Consider the following 16699-nt stretch of genomic DNA (forward strand, 5'->3'; position numbering starts at 1 on the left):
ATAATATAGAATTCCAGATTCATACGTAGTGGTAATAACAATGAAAATTATTAATTTAGACTTCAACACTACTTGTTTATTTCGCTTACCAGGAGCGCTTTCGAGGATACTCTTCTATAAAAAGACAAGACGGTAAGCGAAATAAACAAGTAGTGTTGAAGTCTAAATTAATAATTTTCATGTTTATAATACGTTTATAACTGTTTAAAAACATTTTTGTGTTTGCAAGGTTTTCAATGTTTCCTATGCACATTCCATCGTTCATATGTGACGATGTGTTATGTTTAATTCTAAACAAGCAATTGTAGACGTGAATTATTTTGAAACATCTTAAGCATTATTATAAATAAATATTTTAAATATTAAACATTTGTCTGCCGTATTTACCAACAATTAAACGTCGACTTCAATATTCAAACTAAAATCAACCGACAAAATCACGAGGCTCCATCTGTTATACAATATAAAAAGTTTTACGACATTTTTCAAGCTCACAATGTGAATTACGAATAGTAATATCTTTTAAAATTAAGAGTACTTGCTTGTCCCCTTAATTTATAGAAAAGGTTATAGACTACCGTATACTCTAATTCATATCTTATTGAAGTTTTATCATTATGAATGTTATTTGAAAGAATATTCTGCACATGTTATAATATGCACACATGACGAAACTATGACATTTGTCATGATCTCTTTTGGAAGATGAAATGGCTCTTAAAAGAGCCGGTTGTTTGAAGGTGTGAAGTCACAGCTTAAGCACGCTCACCACGGATGCGACGTGCAAGTTGGATGTCTTTGGGCATGATGGTTACACGCTTGGCGTGGATGGCGCACAAGTTGGTGTCTTCGAAGAGACCTACCAAGTAGGCTTCGCTAGCCTCCTGGAGGGCCATGACGGCAGAGCTCTGGAAACGCAGCTCAGTCTTGAAGTCCTGGGCGATTTCACGGACCAGACGTTGGAAGGGGAGCTTGCGGATGAGGAGCTCGGTGCTTTTCTGGTAGCGACGGATCTCACGGAGAGCCACGGTACCAGGCCTGTAACGGTGAGGCTTCTTGACGCCACCGGTAGCTGGGGCGGATTTGCGAGCTGCCTTGGTGGCCAGCTGCTTACGTGGAGCCTTACCTCCAGTAGATTTACGTGCTGTTTGCTTGGTACGTGCCATTTTTATGCTCGTTTTCACGAATGATATGAATTCCGATTATGTTTGGCTTTTATAGAATTTCCAAACAAAGATAACGAGTCAAACGTTCGCGCTAAAGCAATATAAGGAACCTGATTGGCTGCTTAGACAAGCAATGTTATTGGTCAATGAAAATGAAAATTTGATTGGTGAAAATAAGTTGGCGCGCTCAATTGGTAGGGAACGGGTCGATTGCAAAGTCGAGTCGATACTCGATAGAGCTAGGCCGTCTCAGGCCGTTGAATATTTATTGACTTTATTTGAGACAGGTATGCTGAATTTTGACAAATGTTAAAAATTAAACAATATTGAGTCTTTTTTTATTTTTCTCGAAAAGACATGAAATTAGATATCTAAATAACATTTTCATATTAATTTTTACTGACATTTTGCATTATGTGACGGTCTTTGGATCGTGAAAAGTCAACAATGCTTTGAGAATATGTTTTTAAGTGATCACATGCGCGTGTCTGAATTGTTTCTTTTCATCTGATAATATAAATCTAAAGCTGAAATCTAAATACATACTAAAATAAGATCTTAAAAGTATAGTTCACGTGTGAGCCTGTAAAAAGTGATTGAAACGTCAAAGCAAAATGTATGAATGACACTGAAGCAAATAGATCACTCACTTTCGACTGAAACAGTGTTAAATATCTTAATGATGAATATTAATTTTGTATAGTCATATTTTGACCATGCATGCTATAATGCCTTCACGTACGAGCCCAACAATTAAACACAAAAATATTCTAAATCGTTTTGAATAACAAAAATGTCGGGCTATATAAAGATCATGAATACGGTTTTAAAACATTATTGGATAATATTTTGTCAACAGTTAAATGACATTGTGTTGGAATATTTTGCTTCACGTTTTCAAAAATGTTTTATGAATGTTATTAAAATGTTTTATACCCTTTGTATAACCTTCCTTCCTTCCTTTTTCTGTAAAACGTTATGTGTTTGCTGGGTTTCATTGGACATGTTGGATAAACACATTTCTGGTGTCATGAAAACACAAATAGAATATACTTGCGTAGAATATGTGAGTAAGTTGTTGTACACTTTATATGAAAAAACAAAATGATATCAGATTTTTTTTAAATATTTAATTCCGAGACAAGTTTAGTTTCAACTTGTACTGTGTAATGGGTTTGAAGATATAACAAATACAATGAAACTGATCTGATATTTCTCTAAATGAGTTAGATTAGACAAAATCATGGATATGGGTTTTTTTTTCACTTTTCTTTCGGAAATATGCAAATAAGGGTAACTTATAAAACGCCGGTATATTTGGTGAACGTTGCAACTATTATAATGCGATGTTGAGTTCTAATGTACTTTCAAGCTTAAAGTATTTCAGAACTAAATAGGATCAATATATGACTTTGCGTATCAATATTTATTATTATTCGTCAGCAGGGCTTTTGGAGCATGGGCAGTGTTGAATAAGTCTAGATTGTGTGTACTGCTTCCAACGACAAACATAATTTCTCTACGACGTCCGGAAGAAGGATATAAAAGGAGCAAATTTTTGGAAATAATTATCATTTCTTGAATTGACAAGAACGCATCATGTCTGGACGTGGTAAAGGAGGCAAAGGACTCGGAAAGGGAGGCGCCAAGCGTCACCGTAAGGTGCTGCGTGATAACATCCAGGGTATTACCAAGCCCGCCATTCGCCGTTTGGCTCGCCGTGGTGGTGTCAAACGCATCTCTGGTCTTATCTACGAAGAGACCCGTGGTGTCTTAAAGGTGTTCCTCGAGAACGTCATCCGTGATGCCGTTACATACTGCGAGCACGCCAAGAGAAAGACCGTCACTGCTATGGATGTTGTCTATGCTTTGAAACGCCAGGGACGTACTCTGTACGGATTCGGCGGTTAGATTGTTGTCTTCTGTACAACATCACAAACTTCGGCCTTTTTAAAGGCCACCATATAATCTAAAAAGAGATTTCGATCTTTGTCAAACTTTGCTTTTAAGTAATAAAAATCAGGCTTTGATTTGATTAAGAGCTCAAGATAGCACGTAGAGAAACAATATGAAGGCTGATATTGTATGAATTTAATCTGATACATTAAGCTATGAAGAAAATGAAACATATCTATCACGAAGTCCTACTTAAAGGAATTATTACTCGTATTCAAAATCAATTATCAAGTTTATTATTATAATGTAACTGATTTAGCGTTTTGAAATGGGACACTTTTTGATGGCGCTATCACACCCTGAATTATCTGTTAAAATATAAGTCATCTAGTTGGTAGGCTCAAATGTACTCGTATTTAACGCAATGTTTTGGAATAATAAATCAATAAATAACTCGTATTGTTTTTGGACATTTCCATCAAAAGAAGGATTTGCTTGTGTCAAGTTCATGCTTAATAGATAGACGAGACAAGGAAATGAAGGAATACTTAGTAAGATGTAAAACAAGATAAATGACACCTTTACCTATCTATTATGAATTAAGACTGAATTAACAGCACGAAACATACGGTGTATTTCGAAAACTAGCTTAAATAATCGTCACCATCGTCACACACCTCGTACTTATAATATATTTGAACCAATGTGTAAAATACGGGAGGAAACAGAACTGCGACTGTAAACCGTGTAATTATTGTGATTTGCACATTTTCTGTGACATCAATCAAAAAGTGACTTAAGCATACTCTCTTTTTAGAAAACCTGATATAATCGTAATATTATCAGTTGAGTTTGCGCCAAAATTTAAACAATCTGCAGCCATAACGTTGTTAGTGATCAATGTTTTCAATTGAATCAATAAACCGTTTACACAAAGGTATAATTCAGGATTCCTCAAATCAATGATTACCGATACCCTAATCATACCGTAGGATCCTTCATTAGCATATCCGACAGGATAAATAGGGCTCGAATTAACAGCAGGTCATTCTGTGTTGAAGAAACTTATCGACAACATGCCTGCCACACCAAGCGGAAAGGGACAAAAGAAGGCCGGTAAGGCCAAGGGCCGTCAAGTAGTCAAGAGACGTAGACGCCGAAAGGAAAGCTACGGCATCTACATCTACAAGGTGCTCAAACAAGTGCACCCAGACACTGGCATCTCCAGCAAAGCCATGAGCATCATGAACAGCTTTGTCAACGATATCTTCGAGCGCATCGCTGGCGAGGCTTCCCGTTTGGCCAACTACAACAAGAAGTCAACTCTCAGCAGCCGCGAGGTCCAGACTGCTGTCCGTCTTATTCTGCCTGGTGAACTGGCTAAACACGCCGTGAGCGAGGGCACCAAGGCTGTCACCAAGTACACTACATCCAAGTAAATGGTGTATTGACAACCAAACCCAACGGCTCTTTTAAGAGCCAACAATACTTCCAAAAAGAGTTTTGACTTTGTCATGATTCGTGCAATGTGAAATTACGTTTAAAACTCAATAGCTATTATATAATAAGCTTTAAGATGTTAGTATTTTATGAATATGTTTGATGTACTTTTGAATAAATACATGTAGTATGTCATAACTACCTCCATCGAGGAACTATAAGAAAAGCTTAGATATTTTGGACAATTATTCAAAACATTTCCATAGAAAAAGGCGCATTTCTATACTATGAACCAAGTTATTGACATGGAATGACTTCGCCTCTGAATTAATCATTAATTTTTCGAAACTTGTCGATCCGTGAATCGTTATAATGGCACAAAAATGTCGATATTTTAGTTTAGTTAATACGTTAACCTTTATTTGAATTGCATTATGAACGAAAATCAAATAAATATTTGTTGTGTTATGTGTTTGCGCTTAAAAGTAAAGTTAATCAAACAATTAAAATGTTATGCGACATATAAACAAAATCGCATGAGATTTTAATGAAATAAGTAAAATCTAGCGACACAATTTCACATGAAATTAAAGTTGACATGCTGAATATTTTTTTTATGAAATTATGTGTTAATAGTACTACTCTATTTACACTGTTATTTTAGCCCAGCTCATAGATTAATTGACACAATCCAAATCTCTTTTTGGAATATTGGATGGCTCTCAAAAGAGCCTTTGGGTTTGGTAAACTGGGTAAGCAGTTTATTTCTTGGCGGTCTTCTTGGGTAGAAGTACAGCTTGGATGTTTGGCAGCACACCACCTTGGGCGATGGTCACACCTCCGAGAAGCCTGTTCAACTCTTCGTCGTTACGGACAGCCAACTGCAAGTGGCGTGGGTTGATTCTGGTCTTCTTGTTGTCACGGGCAGCATTGCCAGCCAACTCAAGAACCTCAGCGGCCAAGTATTCCATGACGGCTGCAAGGTAGACTGGGGCACCAGCACCAACACGGTTGGCATAGTTGCCTTTCCTCAAGAAGCGGTGCACACGACCGACTGGGAATTGAAGTCCAGCGCGTGCTGAACGGCTCTTTGCCTTGGCCTTTGATTTTCCTCCTTTACCACGTCCAGACATGATGAATTACTATTTTGTTCGCTGCGGATACAAAATTAATGTCTTAGTGCGAGAAGAACCTTGCTTATATGCGTTTTGGAAGGATCCTAAAAGCATACGAAAGTAATTTTATGTAGCCAATCACAAACGAGTATGCAAAACTTATCGAGCAAAAGTTGGTGATGTTATTGATCTTATTATTAGGTTTCTTATGGATTGAAGTTACGCGCTATACGATAACTGCATAATGTCGATAATAACTCTCTCCAAGCTGGTGTCGACTGCAGACGACAAGTTAAAAAAAAATTAAAAATTAAAAAAATTTCAGAATTGTAAGTTTTCATGACCATATTTGGAATCAGCTTGAAAAATGCATCAAAATTAGTACAAACAAGCATAGTATTGGGTCAGTGGTCTTATATGATAGCTCTTGATATTTTGACAAAAAATCTCAAAACTTGGACTTTTTATGTTGAGGCCTATGGCTAGCACGCATAGCATTAAGGTTCACGCACATGCAATGAGTTGGAATTAACAATCGTATCATATCAGCTATTTTAATGATTCCGTAATTATATACGGTTCTTATCTTACTACGAAATTTAGCAGGTCCAGGGCAATATGTACCACAAAATCATCAACCTTAAATGATAACATTATTGAAAATATTGTCTAGATCCTCTGGTTTTGTTACAATTGAATTTTCTTTCTTCGATTATTATATATAATTTTGTGAGTGTCCGACTGGAGAGTAATTTGAGCTTTATTCTCAATCGAGTTTTATTGTTGCTATAATATTTCTAATGTCAGGGAATTTACTTAATGTCTTTTTTAAATATGCTCAGGTTGATGCCAAAAATAAACTACTAATACAATTCGTTGGACTCAAAGTTTTTTAGAGCAAATTTGTCTTCTAAAAACACAATTTTGAACATGTTATTTTAAGATTTGCTTCATTATTACAAGAGTATGACATATATATGCCCAACATTACGCCTAATTTATAAGCAAAAAGTTTGTTTGGTGGGGTGTTTCCGCCACAATCGAGTGTCAAGTTCATTTGGACAAAATTACAACTGTGTGTTTGACGCTTACAAGAAATCAATGTCATTGTCATTGAAAAATTGTCTTGCCTAAATCATATTAATACAGAACATGATGATGATTCAACTTTCAGAGAAATGTATATTATTTTGTTGAATCAATCACTTTAATACAGCCTTTTATACTCGTACTAATCGAGTATCCTTTATCTTACATACATAAAATACATATCAAGAGAAGTTTTTAAAGCTACATAATTATAATAAGCCTATATTGCCTAAAGAAAGAAATTCACGTTACTTCTAAAACAAACCAATGGTCAATTTTCTTAGTATTTGCGACTTTGGCGCCGAATTCACAAAATTGGTGATTTACCTTTAGCGGAATATTCCCGTCATGATGACAGAGTCAATGCGAGCCTCCCTCTTAGATCAATTGCATTCAATACAAAGTGAGGAAAATCGATAGATCATACAAAATATATTTTCACTTAACAGATATTGAACACAATTTCTACCGTAAGTATTACTTTTAGAACAACAACTATATTAAAGAAAATAATTAAAACTTAATATTAGGGAAGTTAGATTAAGGAACCTTTTTTTCGTGAACATACAATCATTATGAGTAAGACTACAAGCCGCCCCAAAAAGGCGCAAAATATATTTCCCTGAAAAGTCAGAACTTGTTTACTGTTAATTAACAAATTGATTTATATCAGAAATTGATTATCTATAAAACAAATTATGCAAATTGTTTATGGTTTTTGACGGCACGAAGAGCTAAAACAGGTTTAGGGTGGAACTTCGAAGAGCACGAAGAGCTAAAAACAATACATGCACCAACTAAGGCTTAAAAATTGTCTCTCAATAATTCCACCTAATTTTCAAAAGTAAAATAAAACATAACGAATTATTAAAAGTAAACTTAGAATTAGACTCATTTAACAAGGATTAGATACACAGGCCCATTTTACAGCACAATATATCGACAAGCAAGCTTTGCAATGTAGTTGTTTAGGGCCGGGGTTAAAACATCTATATAAGAAAGCTAAAAAAAAAAGCTTTATTTTCCCCCCATTTATTTGATGGTGAGTCGAATAGGATACAGATGGTGTTCCGATCAAGCACGGTAATGACGCGCCATATCGAATAATCGAAAGTGCAGAGCAGATCGATGACACTGCCTACGTGGTGTTTGACGATAGTTCAATTTGAATATAATAATATAATGATCATATAACGGTCATATTTTATTGTTTGTTCATTCATTTATTCATTTATTCATTCATTCATTCATTCATTCATTCATTCATTCATTATATTATTAAAACTCGTTAAAATGTTTTGTCTGATTTATATTCACATTTAAAATCATACATAAAAACAAATATGCACAGTGAAATGTACCTAAAACGTTTGAAATTACATTATTTATATATTGTATAGGCTAATTGAAAAGTTAATCAAATGTCATCAAGTAACATTAAGGGCCATTATACATGTAGTATTGTTTGTTCCAATTTGTAAAGGCATAGTGCCGCTTTACTTTCATTCAAGAATGATGCGCTATAACGACAAAATTGAAAAAATCATGATACTATTTGGGTAAAATAATGATTGCTTCCTTATTTGACTTTCATAACACGGTCAAAACTCTTTTTAGACGAAATGTTGGCTCTTAAAAGAGCCTTTGTGTTTGGTAATCAGTACACCATTTACTTGGATGTAGTGTACTTGGTGACAGCCTTGGTGCCCTCGCTCACGGCGTGTTTAGCCAGTTCACCAGGTAGAATAAGACGGACAGCAGTCTGGGCCTCGCGGCTGCTGATGGTTGACTTCTTGTTGTAGTTAGCCAAGCGGGAAGACTCACCAGCGATGCGCTCGAAGATATCGTTGACAAAGCTGTTCATGATGCTCATGGCTTTGCTGGAGATACCAGTATCTGGGTGCACTTGTTTGAGCACCTTGTAGATGTAGATGCCGTAGCTTTCCTTTCGGCGTCTACGCCTCTTGCCAGCTACTGAACTACCCTTGGCCTTACCGGCCTTCTTTGCTCCTTTTCCGCTAGTCTTGGCAGGCATATTGTCGATGAGTTTCTTCAATACAGAATGATTTGTCTTCGTGATGCGCGTCAGTTTTTATGTCATTCAATATGCAAATGAAGGATCCCAGTAGATTCTAATAGCCGAATTAACCATCGATACTAAAACTACAACATTGATGATTGAAAATATAAGTTGAATACATTATTATCTTCAAAGTAATGTCTTGTTATGTTACCATCAATTTTATATCACATTATTCATTAAAAAATATGCTTGTAGTTAAACCAAAATAAATCTTACTTCGTCTCTATTAGTATCAATAAAAAATATTTGTAAATAAATAAATATATTTAAAATAGAGAATAGCCTTTAAACTATTATACTGTAATTATTTCTTAATAATTATACATGTAAGAAGCCTTTTGCTATAATAATGGTGCTAGTTTAGTTATATTCATGTGAACATGGTGAAAGATAAACTGATGTTTACCTTTTTAAACAGAAGACTAAATAATTTATGTTTGGACAACTTTCTTAAAACATAAAACTTTCAAATGTCAAGTAAATGTTTTACATTCTCAACATATGACTGAAATCCATCGATTTCGATAGAAGCATCGATTATTAATACGCAAATGCGCGCCTAAGTCAACAAATTATTATGTGCAAATCATCCGCTCCTTTGTATATTCATTTTTTTAAGTATTATCACAACATTATCAGCCAGTATTTATATATTTTGCAAAATATAAAAAACAATAATAAGAAACTTACAATAAAAGATTGCAATTGTTAGCTTTAGTACACTGTAAAAAATATTTCGCTCAACACTGAGTAAAAAGGTCACAGCTCAACAGTTGAGTAAAAATTTTTTTTTACTCAACAGTTGAGTTGTGACCTATAATGAGCTCAATGTTGAGTAATTTTTTACTCAACTGTTGAGCTGTGACCTTTTTACTCAGTGTTGAGTAAAATATTTTTTACAGTGTATTGATAGTCTGGATTTTTCAATTTGTCATAGGCCTTCGTAACAAATTTATTATGTGTATACATAATCATATAAAACAGAAAAGGGTGCATATTGATTGTTAAAGGTGTATCGACTTGGAAAGTATCAAACAGAAAATGTGCCCCCAAATAATCTAGTAATATGAAAACTTGTTAACATTTACAAAAGAACTTTTCTTTCGAATATGGAGTTCAGGGCTTGGCGTTTAACATTAGTACTCTCATGTTGCAGTATTTTTTCAATGTTTACCTGTTTACTATGTACATTGATCGGGTCATAATTAAGTAACGAACTCGTTTAATTTGGAATAAACCGCCATATCAATTTGAAAAATAAATCGTAAGGTTGCATAAGTTACCACCAAAAATAACCTTCTCTGATTAAGACACTTTTCAAGATACAATGCCAGACATTGTAATGATAATTATATAACTTTAACACATTCCATGCTTGTTCCTCTTAATTTATAGCCAAATATCGATATTAAATACACTCGAAATATTATGCACTGCTATTATGCATAAACTGTGACATGTGTCATGATCTCTTTTTGGAAGATTAAATGGCTCTTAAAAGAGCCGGTTGTTTAAAGGTGTGAAGTCACAGCTTAAGCACGCTCACCACGGATGCGACGTGCAAGTTGGATGTCTTTGGGCATGATGGTCACACGCTTGGCGTGGATGGCGCACAAGTTGGTGTCCTCGAAGAGACCGACCAAGTAAGCTTCGCTAGCCTCCTGAAGGGCCATGACGGCAGAGCTCTGGAAACGCAGCTCAGTTTTGAAGTCCTGGGCGATTTCACGAACCAGACGTTGGAATGGGAGCTTGCGGATGAGAAGCTCGGTGCTCTTCTGGTAGCGACGGATCTCACGGAGAGCCACGGTACCGGGCCTGTAACGGTGAGGCTTCTTGACGCCACCGGTAGCTGGGGCGGATTTGCGAGCTGCCTTGGTGGCCAGCTGCTTACGTGGAGCCTTACCTCCAGTAGATTTACGTGCGGTTTGCTTGGTACGTGCCATTTTTTATGATCGTTTTCACGAATGATATCAATTCCGAATACGTTTGGCTTTTATAGAGTTTTCGAACAAAGGATAATGGGTCAAATTATCGCGCTAAAACAAGATAAGAAATCTGATTGGCTGATTAAAGAAGCAATCTGATTGGTTAATGAAAGAGAAAATTTGATTGGTGAACAAGATTTGGCGCACATATTGTGAGGGAACGGGTCGATCACAAAGTTGAGTCGATATAGGTAGGCCGTTGAATATTGACTTGGTTTCATTTCGAACTTTCAAAGTAACAGTCCACATGATCCAGCGTGTTATTTAATTTTTTTAATCATCAGGTAATCTGGTAATATTAATGGAGAGCCAACTATGCCTCGTGAATATTATGCTCTTTTCAAAGTAAGCTCATCTGCTCGTGCGCTCATCTGATTTCTTTCGTTTGATAAGGTTGAAATCTTAAGTGCATGCCAACATAAGATGTCCAAAACAATATCCAAAGTTTGCCACCAAAAACAGTTGGCCGAATATAGACTTTGGAAAGTGCATAATTTGACAATTGAGTACCAGGCTACTAACACGTGGTAGGCTATTATTGAAATGGCGCTTTGTAACCTTGGGCAAAGGCGCTTTATTAAGCTCCTATAATAATAATAATAATAATAATAATAATAATAATAATAATAATAATAATAATAATAATAATAATAATAATAATAATAATAATAATAATAATAATAAATACGTCAAATGGCAAAATGGGCGAATGACACTGCATTAATCAGTTCATTTGTCATTTTCCATTGAAGGTAATGTCAAGTTAAATATAAGCACGATGCAGTATTTGTATGGGTCTATTGTTTACGATGCATGTTATCGTTGCTTTACCAAGAATGTTCCTTAATACCCCAAAATGAAGATAAAATGTTTTTTTAATATTTGAACTTGTACTGTAAAAACATTTTTAAAGATATACTTAACATTGAATTGTCTGAAATTGCCATAAATAATTATAATTTGGATGTCCTAGCCTGGTTTTTTTCCACATTTCTTTGTGAATTATTCAGATCAATATAGTTATTCTAAAAGGCCGGAACATTTGGTAAAAGTTGCAACTTACTTTGTATAATGTGGCGTTGAGTATTTTTGTTCTTGTAATTTTGAGCTCAAAAATGTTTCAAACCAAATTGGATCAATAGCCGACTTCGCTTCAGTAATCAATAATTCTTACATGTCAGCATTGTCTAATTGAGCATGCCCAGTGCTTCATAAATCTAGATGTGTGTACTGCCTCCAACGATGAACATAATTTCTCTACGACGTCCGCAAGAAGGGCATAAAAGGAACAGGTTTGTGACAATTATCATCATTTCTTGAAATAACAAGAACTCATCATGTCTGGACGTGGTAAAGGAGGCAAAGGACTCGGAAAGGGAGGCGCCAAGCGTCACCGTAAGGTGTTGCGTGATAACATCCAGGGTATCACCAAGCCCGCTATCCGCCGTTTGGCTCGCCGTGGTGGCGTCAAACGCATCTCTGGTCTTATCTACGAAGAGACCCGTGGTGTCTTGAAGGTGTTCCTCGAGAACGTCATCCGTGATGCCGTTACATACTGCGAGCACGCCAAGAGAAAGACCGTCACTGCTATGGACGTTGTCTACGCTCTGAAACGCCAGGGACGTACTCTGTACGGCTTCGGCGGTTAGATTGTTGTATCTGTACAATATCACAAAACGGCCTTTTTAAAGGCCACCATTTGATCTAAAAAGAGATTTGTCTTTTTGTCAAACTTTGCTCTTGGGTAATAATAAGGTCACCTTTACGATTGGTTCGATTAAATAAATTGCTTGATCGCATCACATATTATTAAGAATGTAAATACTAGCAATCTAGTCGGGCATTAGAATGACCACTGTAAAACAGTTAAACAGCTAGTGTCACCATCTCAATGAACTAAAGAAGGATTTGGAAATTGTGCCATGTTGCATAGGAGAATAAAGAAAACACAGACGCGTAGGCCTACCCAGCAAACAAACAACGTTTTGCAGAAAAATTATAAATGTCGGGTTTTATAAAGGGTATAAAAACTTTTTAATAACATTCATATAACATTTTTGAAAAGGTGATGTAAAACATTCTAACAGAATGTTATTTAATTGGTGACAAAATATTGTCAGGAGTGCAAAAATGTTCGCCCAAAATATTTTACAATAACGTTTCCCGGGTAACGTTTTCAAAACGTATTCATGATCTTTATTATCCTGACATTTAAATGTTATCAAAATGTTTCGAATAAAGATTTTAAGAACATTTTTGTTTTGCTGGGTACTTAGTGCAATGGAAGAAGGTACTAAAGCAACAAGAAAGTTATGAAAGAAACATAAAGTGCGAATGGGGCGGAAAGATGCAAACATAAGATACTCCGTGTTTAAGCTCAAGTAAGTCGTAGTATTCTGATACAAATTTATGTTCTGCTCACAAATTTGATAAATTTTAAGAGAAAGGACAGGACATTATAACATGACAAAGTTACTTGCAAAAATGCTTTTAATATCTTAAAAAAGGCTTAATCTGAGTGACTACCACATGTTAACCATAAAAATGGGGATTAATAATTTCTTGTATTGACTTGTGAAAGTTAATCGATTTTTTCTCTACCGTTTTGGAAAACGCGCCAACTCTGACAAGCAAAAGGCGAACTATTGAATTTTAATAAAATTCAACTCCGTAATTCAGTATTTTGAGCTGTATGCATGACGATACTAATATAATATATAAAGGCAGTTATGGTAGTTGAAGTTTAGTAAAATACATTTGAACCAATGAGAGAAATAGAGCAGCAAAACTTACATTATCATACTCTATGGATATTTTGTGACATCGATAAAAAAGTGACTTATGTATACTCCTTTTTTTGGAAAATCTATAAAATAATGACAATCGTATTTTAACCATAGATCGACCTGGATTATTTTAACTTCTTGTCATTTCAGATTGCGCCAAGATTTTATTTGAAAAATTCTGCCACCATACTGTTGAGGGATATCCCTGGTGTGATTGATGTTCTCAATTCGAATCAATAAACCGTTGATATTAATTGAATAAATATTTTATCATTACTACCTCAATTAACGAAATATAAGAAAAGCAAAGATATTTTGAACAATTATTCCCACAAAAATATCCCACAGAGGAGAAAAGGCGCAATTCCAAGGCGTCAATCGTTATAATAATGGATTTTCGATATTTCAGTTCAGTTAATAAGTGAATCTTTAACTGAATGAATGCAAATCAAATAATACTTATTGTAGTATGTGTTAGCCCTTAAAAGTAAAGTTAATTAAACAATTAAACATCTATGATATTAAAAAACTGCATGAGATTTTATTGAAACAAGTAACATCTATCGACCCTATTTCATAAGTTACATGTTGGATAGTTTTTATGAAATAATTAGATCTTATCTTATGTTCGTTTTTGAATGGTCTCACAATTTACTGTTATTTTAGCCCAACTCGTACGACAATGATTAATTGACACAATCCACATCTCTCTTTGGAATATTGGGTGGCTCTGAAAAGAGCCGGTGGGTTTAGTAAACTGGTTAAGCAGTTTATTTCTTGGCGGTCTTCTTAGGCAGAAGTACGGCCTGGATGTTTGGCAGCACACCACCTTGGGCGATGGTCACACCTCCGAGAAGCCTGTTCAACTCTTCGTCGTTGCGGACAGCCAACTGCAAGTGACGTGGGTTGATTCTTGTCTTCTTGTTGTCACGGGCAGCATTACCAGCCAACTCAAGAATCTCAGCGGCCAAGTATTCCATGACGGCTGCAAGGTAGACTGGGGCACCAGCACCAACACGGTTGGCATAGTTGCCTTTCCTCAAGAAGCGGTGCACACGACCGACTGGGAATTGAAGTCCAGCGCGTGCTGAACGGCTCTTTGCCTTAGCCTTTGATTTTCCTCCTTTACCACGTCCAGACATGATGAATTACTATTTTGTTCACTGCTGATACAAAATGAATGTCTTAGTGCGAGACGAACCTTGCTTATATGCGTTTTGGAAGGATCCTGAAAGAGTATGAAAGTTATTTTATGTGGCCAATCACAAACGAGTATGCAAAACATATCGAGCAAAAGTTGGTGATGTTATTGATATCATATTGGTTTTTTATGGATGGAAGTTACGCGCCATAGGATAAGTGCCATAAAGTCGATACGATAAGGCACTTCCCTGGATAAGGTGCATGCATGCGATATATTGAAATCTAAAACGACTGTAATGATAAATCCGTAATCATTTATCTTGTTACAATTGTGCCAGAGGCCATGGGCCAATACCATAATATCAACCTTAAGTAAAAATTTCAATCTCTCTCTCTGTGTCAGGTGGCGCTGTGTAGCGCTGCTGTGGTCTTCACAAGAGTACGCCATCTCACTCGATCCGATGCCAAGTGTGTTGCACCTTGCATTCCCTGGTTAGAAACCAGCTTCACGTCATTAGTCCAAGATGTTGGTGGACGTCCTCTTCCTCGTTTGCCTTCCATGGCCCCTTGCAAAATCTGTTTTCTACACCTCCATGTTTCCTGACAATATGGCCAAAGTACTTCAGCTTTCTCTCCATTATGCCGCTTCTGATGGTTAGACTTGTACCAATCTTGTCAAGGATCCAGGAATTTGTTCTCCTGTCTTTCCATGTCACTCGTAGAAGCCTCCTGTAACACCACATCTCAAAAGCATCTACTCTTTTCCTATCATTCTTGGTCATAGCCCAAGACTCGCATCCATAAGTGGCAATGGAAAACACAGTTGCACGAAGTAGGCGTACCTTGAGGTCAATGGATAGGCCTCTGCTTTTCCATATGCTTGACATGCCCTGCACAGTTGTCCTTGCAATAGCCAGTCTTCTCTTAATTTCAGTTGTGCTGTCACCACTGTTGTTAATCATTGAACCCAGATATTCAAATTGCTTCACCTCCTCAATCTGTTGTCCATCTATCACAAACTCATCAATTTCAATAGCGATCTTAATTTGCTAGTTTATTTAACATTGCTTTTGATATATATCATGCCTGGGTGGCGATTCATTTGACAAATATTTGTTTTCAGTAAACCATACTAATATATAATTATATTGAAGTAAAAACAGATTGCTGTAATAATATTCCTGATGCATGTGCTTTTACTAAATGTTTTTAATTAGTTCAATTGGGGCTTTATTAAGGGCTACTGGATAAAGAATAATGGCAGCACCTGCATATATAAATCCGTATGTATTCTGAATATGACAGAGATCGCTCCTAACAAATTCAACATTCAAATCTTGTTTGGTACATCATGTTACAGTATGAATAGTTAAGCCTAATATTGCTACTAAATAAATACATTACCTTTTTTATTGTTTGTGGCAAAGCTTTATGTTCGTTTATATCAATAACATTGGATCTTTTCGGTTCTTAAAAATTTCCAAAACTACCTAATGCATGGTTTTTAGCAGTGTCAGAAAATATTTATTTATTTCTGTTATTTTTTGGCGCGAGATTGAAGAACTTGTTTTGTTATTCCTACAAATCAATTTGATTTTCATTTGATCAATTTTGAGTAAGCGTTGTGCCCCTAGTCATTGATTCACATAATTTAAAACAATTTGATCTTCAGTAAGACAAAATATGATATATTGGAGTAGGACCAATAACTGCAATTTAATAATTATGTGTCTACATTTTCCAAAGAAATTTCCAGAGAAATCTTTTTTCACGCAACTTCTTAAACAGACCAAGAGTATATTTGTTTACTATTTGAGATTTTGGCGCCTAATTCAAAGATTTTGATGGAAATTTTTGGGCGCTTTTTTTCTCGTCACATTCACAGATCAATGTGAGACGCCCTTCAAGATCAATAATAATCAATTTAAGTTAGGAAAAACGATTTTCACATACTGTAAGTTAGATTGAATTGTTTGAATGACTCAATATAAACTCT

At 35.7% G+C, this 16699-nt stretch overlaps 8 protein-coding genes across 8 annotated transcripts; 3 read left to right on the forward strand and 5 right to left on the reverse strand.

Moving 5' to 3' along the window:
• Positions 1 to 755: 755 nt before the first annotated feature.
• LOC140149854 (histone H3, embryonic) lies at positions 756 to 1166 on the reverse strand. The gene has a single exon (XM_072171884.1). It carries the CDS (start codon positions 1164 to 1166, stop codon positions 756 to 758), a length of 411 nt encoding a protein of 136 aa, XP_072027985.1.
• Positions 1167 to 2765: 1599 nt separating this feature from the next.
• Positions 2766 to 3077, forward strand: LOC140149855 (histone H4). The gene has a single exon (XM_072171885.1). It carries the CDS (start codon positions 2766 to 2768, stop codon positions 3075 to 3077), a length of 312 nt encoding a protein of 103 aa, XP_072027986.1.
• A 1061-nt stretch (positions 3078 to 4138) lies between these two features.
• On the forward strand, positions 4139 to 4501 carry LOC140149856 (histone H2B, gonadal-like). The gene has a single exon (XM_072171886.1). The coding sequence runs from the start codon at positions 4139 to 4141 to the stop codon at positions 4499 to 4501; it is 363 nt and encodes a 120-aa protein (XP_072027987.1).
• A 762-nt stretch (positions 4502 to 5263) lies between these two features.
• LOC140149857 (histone H2A-like) lies at positions 5264 to 5635 on the reverse strand. Its single transcript, XM_072171887.1, has one exon. It carries the CDS (start codon positions 5633 to 5635, stop codon positions 5264 to 5266), a length of 372 nt encoding a protein of 123 aa, XP_072027988.1.
• Positions 5636 to 8375: 2740 nt separating this feature from the next.
• On the reverse strand, positions 8376 to 8741 carry LOC140149858 (late histone H2B.2.1-like). The gene has a single exon (XM_072171888.1). It carries the CDS (start codon positions 8739 to 8741, stop codon positions 8376 to 8378), a length of 366 nt encoding a protein of 121 aa, XP_072027989.1.
• A 1580-nt stretch (positions 8742 to 10321) lies between these two features.
• On the reverse strand, positions 10322 to 10732 carry LOC140149859 (histone H3, embryonic). Its single transcript, XM_072171889.1, has one exon. It carries the CDS (start codon positions 10730 to 10732, stop codon positions 10322 to 10324), a length of 411 nt encoding a protein of 136 aa, XP_072027990.1.
• A 1379-nt stretch (positions 10733 to 12111) lies between these two features.
• LOC140149860 (histone H4) lies at positions 12112 to 12423 on the forward strand. Its single transcript, XM_072171890.1, has one exon. It carries the CDS (start codon positions 12112 to 12114, stop codon positions 12421 to 12423), a length of 312 nt encoding a protein of 103 aa, XP_072027991.1.
• A 1907-nt stretch (positions 12424 to 14330) lies between these two features.
• Positions 14331 to 14895, reverse strand: LOC140149862 (histone H2A-like). Its single transcript, XM_072171891.1, has one exon. It carries the CDS (start codon positions 14700 to 14702, stop codon positions 14331 to 14333), a length of 372 nt encoding a protein of 123 aa, XP_072027992.1. The 5' UTR covers positions 14703 to 14895.
• Between the last annotated feature and the right edge of the window lie 1804 nt (positions 14896 to 16699).

The sequence above is a fragment of the Amphiura filiformis genome, chromosome 4 (genome assembly GCF_039555335.1).
Source record: "Amphiura filiformis chromosome 4, Afil_fr2py, whole genome shotgun sequence".
NCBI lineage: Eukaryota > Metazoa > Echinodermata > Ophiuroidea > Amphilepidida > Amphiuridae > Amphiura > Amphiura filiformis.